At 35.8% G+C, this 17118-nt stretch overlaps 1 protein-coding gene across 7 annotated transcripts in view; it reads right to left on the reverse strand.

Moving 5' to 3' along the window:
• The window catches only part of VRK2 (VRK serine/threonine kinase 2), a 56505-nt gene that overhangs the window by 30193 nt on the left and 9194 nt on the right, over positions 1-17118 (reverse strand). For all 7 annotated transcript variants that reach the window (XM_039359779.1, XM_039359776.1, XM_039359777.1 and 4 more), the window contains 6 exons: positions 16355-16410; positions 14714-14783; positions 14400-14487; positions 14037-14145; positions 12937-13029; positions 5272-5404 (listed from right to left, as the gene is read on the reverse strand). In XM_039359779.1, coding sequence (XP_039215713.1) covers positions 5272-5404; positions 12937-13029; positions 14037-14145; positions 14400-14487; positions 14714-14783; positions 16355-16410 — 549 coding nt within the window. The remainder of the gene's footprint in view (positions 1-5271; positions 5405-12936; positions 13030-14036; positions 14146-14399; positions 14488-14713; positions 14784-16354; positions 16411-17118) is intronic.

A 17118-nucleotide genomic window follows, 5' to 3' on the forward strand; every position in this document is an offset into this window, starting at 1 on the left:
ATATCAGAATGGGGTAAGAGGAGAAAAGCCACAAAGTTGTTGTTAAATTAACTGATCAAGAAAGCTCATATTCTAAGATTGCTTCCATAGCATGTGGATGGTTATAGCATTTTCTTTGCACTACTTTAGTTATGCTAAGTAAAGGTAAAGGTTTCCCCTGTCCAGTCATGTTCGATTCTAAGGGGCAGTGCTCATCTCCGTTTCTTAGCTGAAGAAGTCAGTGACTATATGCTGAAACCCATGGAATGCTGTTTCTTTCCCACTGAAGGGGTACTTATTTATCTACTTGCATTTGCATGCTTTCAAACAGCTAAGTGGGCAGGTGCTAGGGCAGTGTGTAACAGAAGCTCACCCTGTTCCATGGTGTTGGGTCTCAAACTGGAGCTATCAGCTTTCTAGCTGATAAGCCCAGCATCTTAACTGCTGATCCATCATGCCTCACCTCCCAGTTATGCTAAATGTAGATAGATTTGAAAGTATTAATATTTATTACTAATATCTACTGCCACAAAGAAAAATTGTTGGAGAGTTTTATCCCCTTAGAAGCTAAAATAAGAAACTACCTCCAAATTGCAGTCAGAGTTTTAAATACATCATATTTCCCTATAGCTTTAACTGCTTACAACTACAGAAACAGAAAGAAAATGACTTCTGCACTGAAGAAGTATATTCCCATTCACTATGGGAATGTTCTCTTGTCAGAATGCATACTCAATTTTTTCTTAAAATATAGAACAACCTCTCTGTAGGGACTTAACTATAACAAAATAAACATGCCGGTTGTGATTCTACAAGGCCTTTTAACCCTTTTGTCATCCTATCTTATTCTGCAGAAACCCAATTCCACATATAAAAGAATACTTTTCACTTAAAACATTTTCAATAGAAAAATTTAGGAACAAGCAACTCACAAAATACTCTGCCATGAAATTTCAAAATGTTAAATATTGCACAGGGTTTGATACTTTGAGAATGCTACATTTTACACAATTAAAAACTATTTGCTCAAATATTTTTTAGCTCTGAAAAGCATAGACCCTGAAAGATACATGTACCATTTGTTTTGCAAACTAACACATTAAATAACACTACAGACTACAGAACTAGAATCTACAATGCAAATGCATTTAACTTTGTCTGAGAATTAAGCAATAGAGTCCCCCTGTGCCACAGGGATAAGCCACCCAACCAGTGGCTACAAATCCCTATTTTTCATCCAATAATTCTGCATAAAATTGCTTTTCAGCAAACAATGATTCCCCAGCTCTTAAAAAAAAAAAAAAAAAAAACCCAGTAAAAAACAGCAGAGCATCAATAGACTTAATAGATTCTCATTCTCTTTATCCCCATTGTCCAGGTCAGGAACCGCTGGGTCATTACAGCTTCTTTAGTCCAAAATGCTTCTGGTAGGTCAAACAGTGCAATTGTTTCAGCGTCAGAGAGCCACAAGAGTCCCATTTCATTTTTCCTAATTATCAGCCTTAAATGACTGCAGGTCTTAACGGTGCTGGCAAATTATCAAGGCCTTCTACATTACATGGTCAATGGTCCTTTTAATAGAAAAAGCAATAATATATAGTTGTTTGCACCAAGTAAAACTCCTTAGAAAGTATTAGTTTAAAATAACAGTTCAGGAGCTATTAACAACTACAAATGTTTGCAGAAACAACTCCCCTCCCTCCTCCCTTCAAGTGAGCTGCAGAAGATGAGGGACATGAAAGAAATTCTGCATTTTGTACCACAAGTGACTTGCTAGCTGGAAATTTGTTGAAGTTCAAAAAATTTGGAGAAGACTGAGTTACACTGACGTAAGCTGGAATGTGAACTATAAGACAGTTAAAGGAAGTCATTCAGAGGTGGACAATGAAGAAAGAAACAGATAATGTCATACAGGCACAGCAGGAAGTATTTCTAGATAGAATTGAAAGAGACCAAGAATCTCAAAGAAAAGTCAAACTTTGCCAATAATCACTTTTATTTTTTCATACTAGCATAACATGAGAATTGACTTTGTGTCTTGCTGACATAGCAACTAAGAAAGTCGTGTTGCATTGACCATTATTGATTGCAAGCAATGCAAGCTGGGGGGTGGGAGGAGAGGGACACCTATGCCATACCATATATTTTCAATATTGACCTTCCACTCCTTTTGTATGGCTCTTTGGGCTGGCTATTGAATTTGGACTGCAGTGTAATAAACAGCTGAGGTTTAATTAATGGTAAATGAATACAAGACACAGGTTATGACTTTAACTAATTAGGGAATTGTTGAATTAAGTCTGCCTTGGAATGCAAGGCAGTACAATCAATACCCAATAAAAGGACTATGTATGTAATTTACCTGCAAATGTGTTTCCAATACCATCAAACTGAGTTTAAATAAGTAAGATATATGAAAGCCTACCAGAAAAAGTTTTTTTTTTAACTTAACACTTCACATAGCTTATAGAACAATGAGAGAAATAAAATTGGTTTAATATGAAAGACTGATCTTGTCCACAGACTCAGTGTAAGATAAAGAAGTAAATGAAACAATCATCATGTCTAGTAAGAGCAAAATGATGGATTGTAAGATTAGCATGTTTTGTGGTTGAATATTTGGTATGAGGTAGGAAACTAGTCAGGGAGGAGACGGCATCTGAAAGAGATGCATTCTCCTACTGTTTGTGTATACTGGACACACTGAGAAACTTTATATCAAACTATTTAACTCTGGTTGCGGAACAGCCTTGTTTGTAGGCTCTTAAGTATACAAACAATCCCCACTAGGGAAGCTTATCTCTCTAGCCTGTCCTCTAGAAACATGACTAAGTTCTAACTCTATGGAAGCTTTGTGTAAATGCTATAGTCCTTTAACATATATTTCAAAAGTGATATTGTGCATTTTCAGCTGGTCCACATATACAGATGGTCTTTACTTAATGATCATTCAGTGGCTGTTCAATGACCACTTCAATTTAAGATGATACTGAACAAGTGAAAATTACAACTGCTCCTCATACTTAAAATGGTCACAACATCCCGTGACCATGTGATCACAATCCGGGTGTTTGGTGAACAGTTCATAATCATGACACTGCAAGGTCACACAGTCACCATTTGTGCCTTTATTCACCAGCTTCCTACAAGCAAAGTCAGTGGGGAAGCCAGCAGGTGATCGCAAATAGTGACATTTCACATTTAACAACATTGTAGGATTTGTTTAATGACAGCAACTGGAAGTGTTGCAATTTCCATTGCTAAATGACACACATGATATTACATTTTACAATTGCTTTGCTTAGCAACAGAAATTGTTCGCAATTACTGTTGTTAAATAAGGCTGACCTATATTTAAACTTCTTAATTTATTATGTTGTTGGTTGCCTTATAATTCAAATCCATTGACAAGAGCAATTGAAATAGTATGAGTATCAGGAAACCAGTTCTCCTCCACAACTGCCAATGAGACAATGTCTACGTTCACAGATAATATCTATCCGTTATGTACTTAACAGCTCATTGAATGAACAATAATGTAGCATATTATGTGAACTCAAACAAATTCAGTCAATCAAACCATTTTTGGAATCCCCACATGTTTGATCTCATAAATACTTTTGAAATTTTGAAAGCATATTGCGGATTCTTGTACAAAATGGCTCTGGGAAGAGGGGAATTATTTGTTCAAAAGAGGTTGTCATGACCAAGTACAGTATGCTACCAGCTACTTCCCTCTAGCACTCCATTCTACCCCTTCCTTATCTATTGCCCCCCACCCCCTGGGATAAATGGGTGAATTTTCAACACCAGGTCTTCTCTTTTAAATGTTTCCACCTGATGCAACACCAGAGGCATGCCTTCTTTGTGACTGCCTCAGCCCCTTGAAACAGCCTCCCACCCAAGCTCAGAGGGATCCCTACCCTTAATTAGCCTTCTTGGGGGGGGGCTTAAAGACGTGGCTGTTCCCCTGAGCATTGGGATAGGATGGGAGTTGAGCTGCAAGGAGATTTGAACTGGCAGGAAAGAGTACTTTTGTTCTTAATCATGTTTTTGTGGATTGTCACGAGCTGACAAAAGTCATTCTATGAGATAAGTGGCGTATAAGTTTTGTAAATAAATAACCAATCAATCAGTAGGATGCAGCCATCCTTATTTATATGTTCTAATAATCTTTATACAGCCCATTTGATTTTCTAAGGAAGATTAGTAGTCCTCTAAGGATGAAAAAATGATATGAGAGAGTGGTGCTTTTCAACATGTCTGTTTCCAATTTTTAATTAAAATAACTTTTAAATATATAAAAAACTAGCTACGCAGTGAGACTTACCATACCAAGAGATTTCAGAAAGATATAATTTAGTCACTAAGTACTTGGAAAAGAAAAGATAGATGGCCTAAGGATCAACTTAATGTAGGCTTTCATGCATATAAGGGTCAATTGTAGTTGACTACAAGTCTCTCAGTCCCCAATCAGCATGGCCACAATAATTGGTACCACACTGCATAAAATCTCTTTTGCTGAAGTGGGAAGATCCAAGTTGAAGATATCGGAGAAATTCAGGCCAATGTTGTGGAGAAACCACCCGAGTTGGGAAGAGGATTCAAGTGGGGAATTATTCTGGACTCATTACATAAACAGAAGAGAGCAATGCCTTTGAGCCTTATCTTGGCTTTCCTGGGTGGAAACTGCCAGTCTGGGAGATTCCTATGAAATAGGCATAGAAGGAATAAAGTAGCTATTCTGAACTCTACATATGTGGGTTTAGTTATTCATGTCTACAGCCAATCACTATCTCTCAGACTAATCTAGGGGATGTAGTTGTGGGATAAAACTTGGAGGGAGTATTTTCAGCTGCCTTGAACTTCCGAAAAAAAAGGGAGACAAATATATTGAATAAATAAAAATAATATTAGAGACTTCTAGTTGTATGGTTCAGTGCTTGTCATTCAGACCATCAATTGTTCTTTTTACAGATCGGCAACCCAAATGGAGCATGGAACTGGCTTCTAACCTATGGAGCACAAAGTGCAAACTCCATAGTGAAAGATTCCAGAAATATTCTCAGGAGCTATGCTTGCAAAAAAAAAAAAAAAGGTTTATCTTTCACAATAGCACAAATAATTATATTCATCTTAATAGGACAGAAAGTTATTACATGCAAAATCCACTTCAGCTTTACTGAGACCCAACACTGCTCCCATGTTTCACAAATTCAGCAAGTAATTTCTGAAGTGTTTGAAAGTGGGGAGAAGGAAAGGGGAGTGGAGGAAAAAAGATGAAAAACTAACCTACTCCCCTGTGTGCATCTATGCTGGTAAACTCCATTGTCCCATTATGGCCCCTTTTAGGATTTTCCTGATATTCTTTGTGGTTCCCACTGGGACAATATCTGTAGGCGAGTCCATAATCAGCAAGATAAACCTGGAAGACATGAGCAGAGACATGAATGATGCTTTCGTCCTCTGAAAAAGTATAACCTTTCTAATTAAGCCAGAAGAAAATGGTGGCTTAAGGACACTGTTAGATCTGCATTTTATTAAGCCAAATTGCACCTCAGGATAAAATATGTACATCTGGGGGCTATTAACAGCTACTTTCTCCTTCTAAGTTGTGTGCCTTCTATGCGCTGCCTTATTTCCAAGTAATACAGAATAAAATCACATTTTGTCTCTCCAGGTGGGCATCCAGACATCATAAAATGCAATATATATTTTATCTTTCTTCATGCTGCTTATGGGAGCCTCTTTCTCACAAAACACACTCACATACAGATCCCACCTTTCAACTGCCAGCCCTGCAACAAGTTCAAAATAGGTTCAGCTACAGGCAAGAACACAAGAAAAAGTTTCACAAATACCCATTGTGTTAACATACCAATTTCCTCCCTAGAAAGCATTATAGAGGAATACAGCTTTCTACAATTGAACGGATGTTTTTCAGAAATTTTCTAAGATATTACAATCCCCCAAAATGAAGACAGTATCATCCTAAAAAGGTGGATTCTATATCACCTAGATTTGGCAGAGATTAACAAAACAGAGTGCCAGTTTGGTGTAGTAATTAAGGCATCAGGCAAAGTGAGTTCTAGTCCTGCCTTAAGCACAAGGCCAGCTAGGGCCAATTACTTTCTCTCAGCCCTAGGAAGAAGGCAATTCAAGCCACTTTTGAAAAACCTTGCAACCACAGGAACTTGTCCAAATAGTCTTCAAGAATTGGACATAAGTGGAGGGGGAGGAAAAAGCAAAATTAAAACAAAACAGTAATCCAAGGACAGAAACTTAAACAATACCAACTGGCCTCTTAACATCTTATTTTTATCTTATAGCACTTACATTCAGTGAGAAAAATCACCCTGATATATTTGTGATAGGATTTTCTTTTTTAATTAGTTTATTTTTTCTATTTAATAGAAAAACATGTTAATATTAACATATAAACATAGAATTATAAAATAAAAAAATTAAACTTATAAACTATCACAGAATGCAAGGCCTTTACTTTAAAACATTTTGTTTGTAGGACAGAGTAAGAGTTGGAAACAAGGAACAGATGGCCAAGTGTGGAAAGAGAAAAGTCCTGTTTTGGCATATTCTTCATCTACTTCTCCAATGGAATGTTTTCCATTACCACATCTATAACATCAAATTTTGAAGGAAGTATACTCTTTGTTTGCACTTCATATTTCAATCCACTATAAGAATTAGGGCAATAATAATTCAGACAGATCAGGAAAATACCCATCTTAGTATGATATTTTGTTTTTCACAGAAGCCAACTTGTTGCAGGTAAAAGATGGGGATGTATTTTCTCCTACCATTATTCCCCTGAAATTGTTGTTTAGAAGCATACTATTCTCGACTCAAAGACAACATTAGCATTTCCTCCTTAATAACTTCTAGCCTCACCCATTACATTAGGGTGAATAAAGCCTGCTGTCACTATTATTAGTTTGGTAGAACAACAGCTGTATACTTTAAAGTCTACAAGGGGGATCCTGCCTTAGATTTTTTAAGACTATAGCTCTTGACAGACTTGTTCTCAAGAATTTATCCCATCTTGCTTTAAAACCATCCAAGTTAGTGATCGTTGCAGTATTTTACGTAAATTCCACAGGTTAATTTTGCAAAATAATAAGAAACAAAAAATAAAGATCTTGGAAGTATGTATTATACAAATGGAATGTCAGAAATAAAAAAAAAATGTTACAGAAAAGTATCACTTTTTTCACTTATACTTATACCCCAGTAAATCACAGATGTGCATCTCTTATTGGGCCAAGCTACGAATGGTCTTTCAAAGATTATTCTTTAAATAACAAAGCAGAGATGAAGAACCAGGACAAAAATGTAATTTAATTCCCTTTCATTCAACATTCAATTAATATAATATAACCAAGAGAAAAGTACATTAGATTACTTTAGTCATAGCTACACAACATGGAATGTTTCTTGTGAATGATATGGACAGTATGATCAGTTATGGCAAAATTTGGGCTTTTTGTTGCATGTGCAACCAAAGCCCAGAGTATGCATACTCTTCTATGCAAGCAAGGATCTCTAAATAATACCTTGCAAACCAATGCATTGAAAGCACTTTGATATAGTAGATAAGCCATACGGCATATGATTAAAATCCAAGAAATTGAGGTCTAGTTCTGCCTTAGGCTTTCAGTCAGCTAAATGACCTTGAGCCAGCCCTAGGAGGGAGGCAAGGCAAACCACTTCTGAAATCTTGCCAAGAAAACTGCAGGACTTGCCCAGGAGTCAATGTTGACTCGAAAGCACCAAAACAACAACAGCTCACTATTGCCTCCATCCCATCAATTAGCATTCAAAAGAGTTGATTATGTTTACATAAGAATAGTGATATGAACATATCGTTTAAGAGACATGTAATAAATTCAATACCAAAGTTAGTGACCAAGTATGAAAAACTATTCTAAAAAGTATCAAAGAAGTCAGGGTTGGATACTATTAAGATCCTCAAAAAAGAAAAAGATAAGAAAAAAAGAGTTTATGAATTGATGTATGTGTAGATGGAAGGTATGAATGGTGTGATACAGTGAATGGTGTCAATATGAACCTTATTAAGATTTCCTTTTCTTTCTCTTATCTCTTGCTTTTGATTTGTTCCGCTTACTATTTTCAGTTTTTCTATGCTACTGTATAAATCTACTTGCCTTAAAAAAGAACATGATGTCTATGTAGGTATGCCTTATTAAATATATTCTTGTGTTTGATAATTTTGTATTTCTGTCATGTTAAAAGTTACAATTAGATGCAACTTCTGGGGACCTCTGAGCATTGCACTCAAAGCTTTTGTGGGCTGCATATGTCCCTCTAATTTTACACCATTGCTGTACCTTCCACCGTTGCTGGATAGTAGATGAATGAAACTGGCAGCATATAAATTTAATAAATAAATATTATATGGCTCTTAATGAAGGGCAAAAATGGTATCCATCAAGATTACATTTACAAATACATATGATGAAGGAAATACTTTAACAATGCAAAAATCAACAATGATTTTTCTTAGAACTTTAAAATGACTTTTGCACCTTAATGGGAAACTATTTAGCAAAAGTTGAGAATGTATCCTTACACTTTACATACCCAACTAAGTTTGAAAATAACTGTTTTCACACACAGCCAGTATGTGGGTGCTGTGAGTTGGGAAAGAGGAAAAGGGAAACAGTTCTACTGTATTTTACCCTTTACTATGTTGAAGAAAACTACTTTTTGTACCCCTCCTTAACTAATTTTTTGTCCTCCTCAGAGGTAAGTTCCTGTCCTAAAAAATATGAGCATTACAAGAAATGATCTTGCTCTTAATTTAATTATGTTGCTCTTGATGCTCTTTCTCTAATCTCTACAAGTTATCTTGTAACTGGTTCCATTAAAACGATTAGCTCCTCTCTGGGCTTCAGGCGTGTTTTGCAATCTTGGGATGGCTGAAGTGGCATGTTTAAAATATCATTTCTTCTTGCAGCATCTTCTATGCATATTGAGAATGTGGCACCAGGAGCACGGTGCTCTTATTTCATGGGACAGTTTTTTTAAGATTATATCAGTGCATGTCTCATCCAACAGACCTGTACAGATTATGATACAAAGACTGAAGACTGGAGGCGGCATCTGGAATTCTCAGACAAGGCAAAAAGCTCTATCAGCCTGACTGTCTCCATTTGCTCTTGCATTTTCTGGTGGATTCATTTCACTTAGTAGTCAACCCAGCCAAGCCAGAAGACAATAATGCATCAAATAAACGTGACGGAAAACACAACTTAGTGGAATTGACTGGAGCAACTATACTACTGAGCCTATCAATTCAAGACACAGCCTAATTTCAGTGTAATTTTGACATGGAGAGGGTTTTGTTATATATTGTACCCAAGCCCATACAAACTCCACCCATAATTTAAATTTAAATGACAAGCAATTTGAAGCACGGAACAAAAGGATTCCATATAATTATCTCATGTACAAGGGAGTAATAATTTAACCTAATCTACCAAGAATAGGAGAGGAATATTCAGGCTAAACGGAAGATGGTGATGACATCATTCCTACAGCAGTGTAGATAAGGAAATCAGCAGTCTAGGAAGTTGCAGAATGACATGTTTTTATTTTCAAGGGAAGTAGGGGAAGATCAACTGTTGTGGATACTTAAGGGACACAGATCTATACTAGATTAGAGCAAGGCTCCACAAATTCATTATTCTTGATATAGAATTCATGTAGTATACTAAGCCATAATGTGGCTAATTTAGATTTGGTTTAGTGTGTTGTGTAAATCCAGTCACTGTTGTCTATAGATCATAACAGACGAATAATGTATTATGTGAACTCAGCCAATTATGACTTATTCAACAAACTATGATCATTTTGAGGCTTTGCATGAAATATAAAGTAAGCCGCTATAAAAACAGTAGTTGAGTTTTTAGTCTAGATTCTTTTTCAGCCCTACCTTGATATATGAGGGATTGAATCTGGAACTCTCGGCATACAAAGCAACTATCCCTCAATTTACCCCAACAGAACACAGTTACAGAATACTCAAGCTTAATAACAAAAAGTGGAGCGGATTAGTAGTTTTCAAATGACATACCTTCAGATATTAAAGAATGCCTTAACAAGAAAATTAGTCATGAGAAACAAGCTTCTTAGAAAACAGCTTGCCCAGTGCTGATTTTCCTCTGCAAGGCATTCTCTCTGCTACAAGATAACATTGCTAGAAATTGTCAAAATGTTCTCATTCATTAATAGTCCTCTGCATTATACTTTCTTTCATAAAGGGAAGGAAAGCTTCTCATATTACACTGCTGTGTTTTGTGGAACACATACTGTATGAATTGAGCTTGAGCTTAACAGCCAAGAAAACAGTAGAAGTCTCTCTGGAAAAAAAAGACTAGGGTGACATAAAAGTGTTCCCATATCTAAGGGGCTGCCACAAAGAAGAGGGGTGTGTGTGAATCTATTCTCCAAAGCACCTGAAGGCAGGACAAGAAGCAATAGATGGAAACTAATCAAGGAAAGAAGTAACCTAGAACTACGGAGAAATTTCCTGACAGTGAGAACAATTAATCTATGGAAGCGCTTGCCTTCAGATGTTGGGACTGCTCCATCACTGCAGGTTTTTAAGAAGAGATTGGATATCTATTTGTCTGAAATGGTATAAGGTGCCCTGCTTGAGCAAGATCTCCAAAGTCCCTTTCAACTCTGTTATTCTATTATATATTCTGGAATACTCAATAGAAAAAAGAGTCTTCATAAGTGAGAATTTTTTATGCACAGAGAATCCAAGTTAAATCTTTAGAATCCACAAGCATCTTTACTGCTGGAGGGATTTGAGGAGGACGGTTAGGATTATAGGCTAGCGTTAAGATAGAAATATATGTAATTTTAGGTTAGCAAATAGAGAAATAGATTAAGTATTGTATATAAAATTTAGATGTATATTCAGAGATGAAGAACCGATTATAAAATGTGAAATAATTTGATAAGAATGTATATACTGGAATGTCACGTTATATCCAATGTTTCTTTTAATTGTATTATAAATAAAATTGGTAAAAAAAAAGAATCCACAAGCACCAATCTTATCAGATTAGATTATTATAAAACAACAACATATGCTTGGTTTTACGGCATAGCACTAAGTAGTAAGAGAATTATAACCATTTTTTGGTATTATTGCAATAGCCAATTACTATTAATAGTCCTAAAGTTTGTAATTCCTTGGCTTGAAATACAAATACAAAAAATTGTCTTCAGATCCATTAGAGGGAAAATGCACTACTGGGAATATTCATACACAAAAGACTAAAAAAATTTCCTGTCCTTTTGCTTACCTGTTTATACAATAAGCATTCCAAACAACACATTCTAAATAAAAGCTCTGCAATGACCTCCGGGAAACCAAAATATGTGTTTTTAAATATTCACATACATGCCTCAATTATCCATGTTCAAGTTTTTTACTCACAATATTTAAAGGCAAAGTATCCACAGGGTAGTAGAAAACAGTTGGGAGAAAAACATTACAAACATATGGGAAGTATTTCACCTTTCATTTTTTTTTAGTCAATGGAGTTGCCATATAAACCTGATGAGATATATTGCTTTGTTATCACAGTAATAAATTTGGATCACCAGTGTATTAGGAGGCCAACTTAATTAGGCCGCAGAACTCAATGACAGTGTTATTAGCAGTAAAACGGCAATCAACTGCAGCACAAGATGTAAAACTTGATCTTCCCAAAGTATTTATCCCTGGGGGCAAGGAGTTCTGATTGACTTCTGGGGCATTTGTAAGCAGGGAGCCTGATCCAGCTGTCCCAAAATCATTCTCTGTTGAAGTTGCAGGGATTACTCAGCACACAAGTCTCACAGTTGTACCGTATAATTTTTTACATTGAAAAACATACTTAAGTGCCTAATTGTACACTTCAAAATTTAACTGTGCTTGTTCTGTCACCATTTTCTGTAAAGTTCTGTAAAATAATTTCCTTTATCTTAAAGCAAAATAAAAGCAGTCACAAAATATTCTATATTTAAAAGTGTATGTTGATGTCCACAGGGTTTTCTCCCATTTACAAGTATAAATGAATCTTGTCCGATAGACTTAATACAAAAAAAATCCAGCATAAGCATCTCATAAACAATAATTCAATAGAATTTGTTGAGACCATCATTTTGAAAATAAATATGTTATTAAAGACTATGCTGCAATCAGAATCAGAACAAGGAATAACATGGTTGAATCTGAGTCAGTCATAGTTGCTCTATAGAGGCTACAGAAATTAATGAAGTTTGAGAACTTTGAATATGTGGATTCCCACCTAAAGGTTTTCAATGAAAAATACTTTCTTTTAAGGCAGGAATTTCCTGAATCAGGCTACATTGTGATTTTTTGGGGCAAGTCAAGTTTTTTCAATAAATCTGCCACAAGCAAATTAGCCAGCAACCATGGATGCCTTTGACACTAGATTTTACCACCAGCAGCATCTTCTCAATTTGTTAGCTATGAAAGAGGTAAAGAGATGTGAAATACTTTTTCAACTGGAAAAATGTGCATTTTAATATGCTAATTAACTGTACATGCATTTTCTCATATTGATTTCAATGCATCTATATAAAAAATGAGCACACAGAGCAATTTATTTCACATATATAAACAAGACATTCAATTCTTAAAGGCTCGAAAGGTTCATTTTTTTAAAGTATTGGTAACAAATCACTTCACTGAGCCACTACAGAGAATAACAGTTTGAAAATTGGACTGTGAATTTCATGTGAATAAGAACACAAACCCTCATGCTTTCTTCTCCTTAGCAACAACGCATGTAGTTTAAGCAACTACTAAGTCTACACTATCCTGATTTTTTGCAAAATCAAGGAACATTTAACAACGAAAAATAAAATGTATGTATATGGGATATATTTATTTACCTTATGTGGATTTTTGTAGCCCAAAAGTAAATTTGCTGCTTTAATATCCCCATGCACATATTCATTTTCATGAATATATTCCAAGACATCCAGCTAGTAGGAAAGGAAAGACTGTGTTACAAAGGAAACCAGTATTGGTATTTATATAACAGTCATCCTCACAAGATTACTTAAAGGTCTAACAAGTTTTATTAAATACATGAAGAGAAATATTACAGGTAGTTCTCGACTTACAATTGACAATTGAGCCTAAAATTTCTGTTGCTAAGCAAAACACTTGTTAAGTGAATTTTGCCCTATTTTACAATCTTTCCTGTCACAGATCTTAAGTGAATCATTGCCGTTTTTAAGTTAGAAGTATGGTTGTTAAGTAAATCTGGCTTCCCCATCGATTCTGCTTGTCAGAAGGTTGCCAAAGGAGAACAAATGACCCCAGGACACTGCAACCGTCATAAATATGAGTCAACTGTTTTGATCACTGATCATGGGGAAGCCACACTGGTCGTAAATATGAAAAATGGTCATAAGTTATTTTCTTCAGTGCCATTTTAACTTTGAATGGCCACTAAATGAACTGTTGTAAGTTGAGGACTACCTGCATTTTGAAGGAAAAACATATTTCTTAATCCAGAGTGAATAGGTAAAGTAAACTATTTGATTAAACATACAAATATATAATACATTGGTAGTATATTTTGAACAATCACTTAGAAGGGGCCAAGAAACTAATAGCCCTTCTTCCCACCTTCCAGAACCTTCTGAAAACATATCACTGAAATTTGGTGCCGTACTATTGATAAAATGCAGCTCATTTTTTTGCCAATTTTTAAATTTCAAGTAATAAAAATATATGTAAGTCATGACAGACTAAAAAGATCTTTTAAATATGAAATGCAGAAGCTCAGCTCAAATTTTAATTAATTAGTTTCTAATCACTACAGCAGAGAAAGAGAAGGATGGAGAAAGTCCTTCTCCTTTGTAGTCATTCTTTCAAGCAAAACTAAACAAAGATCATTTAAAAATACATATGCAAGACAGTAGTTAAAACTCAAAGGCCCACTGATCCCCATCCCAGATTTACTCTGAGGTTTCATACCTACCACTTGCATCCCAATCTGCAGAACAGTTTCCTTGTCAAATGTTCTCCCTTTTCTTTCAAAGATGGTTTGAAGATCTTCTCCTAATCTTTCCATCACCATAAACCTGTAACTAATATGACCACAAAGAAAAACAATGAAAACATATTGCCTTACATAAAAGGTCAACAACAAAAGCAAATGTATATGAGTGAAATAAACTGATTTGTTTTACTAGATTACTCATCTAATGTGGCAGTTATGCAAAGCATATCCTTCCACATTATCCTAAAGTTTCCTCATTTCTTTCAGGGAAGGACAAATAATTCCCTACCCCTAACCCCAGAATTCTTATTCAGCTCTACTGTATTATAATGTCTTCCTTACCTTTTACCAAGATGTTTGACTTGGCCTGATCCCAAGAAAACAGGAATGCCTAAAAATATTAGTTGTTTCAACTTCATCCATTTTTTGACTGAGAAAACATGAGAAGGAAACAGATTCATTAAACTGTCCAGCTTCTTTTAAAAATGAAACATAATTATGGTTTTTGGAAACATCAGAATACAATGTTATTAAAATGAATATACAGTAACACTGAAGTAAAAGTTGAATTTTCCCAAGTGATTGTTCTCAACCTATTATTCCTGAAAAAGTATTAATGGTAGCTTGACTTAGGAAAGTTCTGTTGCCTGACTTACTATGTTCTTGTTTTGCAGCTCGTTGGTAGAATTTCAGTTCTGAAAATAAGGGCCCATTTTCAAGATATTCCTATACAGATATATATAAAGGCAAAAAGTTTCATGTCAGTTTTGTGTTACATATGATTGAGTGTTACTCATAAATAAGGAAAGTGCTAAGAAGTGGAGCTTGATTAAATATGAGGAGAAAAGACAACACACATCATCTTTGTCTAGTCACTCCATCTAGATTTTGTTTGATTTGAAGTCTGGAACAACCAAGGCATTCTAGGCTCCAGTTCTGCTGAACTTGAAAGAGTCTGGCAGAATTTTGAAAGGCAAACCTTTTGTCTAAATTATAAAAAAAATATTTTCCATGTTTTATATAGACTCCTCATGAGGATAATGCCTTCCAACTATACATTACAGAATTTTCAAAAAGGAATGAAAGCATGGGAGACTTTGATAATTGAAACATCTTTTGGAAGACTGATTCTGCCTTGCACAGTCCTTCTAGGAAATTTATAATTTCTGTTGTGGTAACTTTGTCTTTCAGGTCATGGAGAAAGGCATAAGTGAATCAGGTATCCCTGATATTTTATTAATCAATAGGAAAGATTTTAGTACTAAGGAGATTAAAGCAAACTTCCCATGTAATTTTGAAAAGACTATTTTAATTAAATATACCATTATTTTTTTTCAATTCAAAGAAGTTTTGAAAGATACTAAGTAAAGTAGCTCAAACTCTGCCCATCTATCTATTGGCACAGTAACTCCAAAAACTGAACAGAGCATAGCCACATTTGTAATGGTGGAAGATGGCAAAAGAAAGATGAATGCACAAATGGGTGGATCAAGCTGGAGGCTATTATATAGCTATTCCAAAAAATAGTTACCTCCATCTCTATGGGAGAACAGTTGGGAAGTGGATTGGCTTATTACTGAGTATTCCATTCTAAGTGTTATTTTTTTCTGGTCACAAGTTCCAGAGCAGAGCATACAAAGCTGACCTTATGCTTTCCAATCCACACACCATGTGATGGAATGTAATAGGCTGGACTCCAGGAGGGAAGGTCTGCATTCCAGAGAAATAAGAGACAACTCAGTTCAGATAGTTTATGTGAGAGAAAGAGGGTGAAGATGGCCTTTCCCTAATAGTTTTCAAAGTATATCCTTTATGTAGGTGGTAGTCTGCCTTAGTTTGGCAAGATTCTGTCTATAGATGAGGAACAATAAAGTAATTGTTGGAAGAATTGCTATGTGTCTTTCTTGGTTTTTGGAATGTGACATACTAACATATACAGATGTAAGAGACCTGAAACACAAAAGTACTCATCAACAGGCAGGATCACCAACAACACAATACAGGTACCTCTTATAACAACTGTTAATAAAGGTTGGAAAGAATACCAGAATCAGAGTAATACATGGTGCTAACTTTTCTAAAAAAAAAATAAAAATTTCCTTCCTTTGTTGCATCTTTTTAAGATAGAGCATCTTGATAGAGCAAGTATTGTCTTGTTTTAAGATGCTCTGTGAATCTTCTGTCTAAAAGAATACATTCACTTTAAATAAATAAATAATAACGTAAGGAAAGTATGCAATTCCATTGGGTTAGAAATAATAAAAAGGCAACAATATTTTTAAAATTATAAAAATTACCACTTTAATGACGTGCACAGCATTGTCTCCTACTGGAACATCAAGACAAGGGGAAGCTGCAAGACAAAATTAAGGCAGAGAAAGTTATGGAAGACTTCAACCACTTTATCCAGAACTGAATTTCAATTCAACAACAGAAAATATGATGTAGTTATGTTCCTTCACAAATTGTATTACAAACTGGAAAAGCATTTTTCTTTTAAAATAATTTGGCTAAAAATGAAAGAATGTAATTTTTTCATTGTTTTCTTCATGACATAGGCCACAGGTCGGCAACCTGCGGCTCCAGAGCCGCAGTGGCTCTTTAAGCCTTCCCCTGTGGCTCCCAGCCTCCTCTGCCATTTGCAGAGAGAGACAGAGACAGAGAGAGGCAATTGCGCTTCCCTGCTTCTCTCTCTCTCTCTCTCTCTCTCTCTCTCTCTCTCTCTGTGTGTGTGTGTGTGTAAAAGAGAGGGCACTCACAGTGTTCTCCGATGAGCTGAAAAGCTTATTTGGGCAGGGTTCCTCCCTTTGCTGCGTCTCTGCAGGAAGCAGGAAGCAGGAAGGGCAGGAGAGAGCTAGCTAGCTCAGCGTGGCTGACTCAGGAATTCTGGGAGTTGAAGTCCATGAGTCATAAAAGAGCCGAGGTTGCCTATCCCTGAACTTGTTGGAGAACAGCTTGAAGCCAGCTTGCCAGGTGAGCAGAAGATTGGAGGGAGAGAGAGGAGGGGAGAGAAAGAGAGAGAGAGAGAGAGAGAGAGAGAAAGAGAGGGGGAGATGAAAGA

The sequence above is a fragment of the Crotalus tigris genome, unplaced genomic scaffold (assembly GCF_016545835.1).
Source record: "Crotalus tigris isolate CLP2741 ecotype Arizona unplaced genomic scaffold, ASM1654583v1 scf7180000019121.289717, whole genome shotgun sequence".
NCBI lineage: Eukaryota > Metazoa > Chordata > Lepidosauria > Squamata > Viperidae > Crotalus > Crotalus tigris.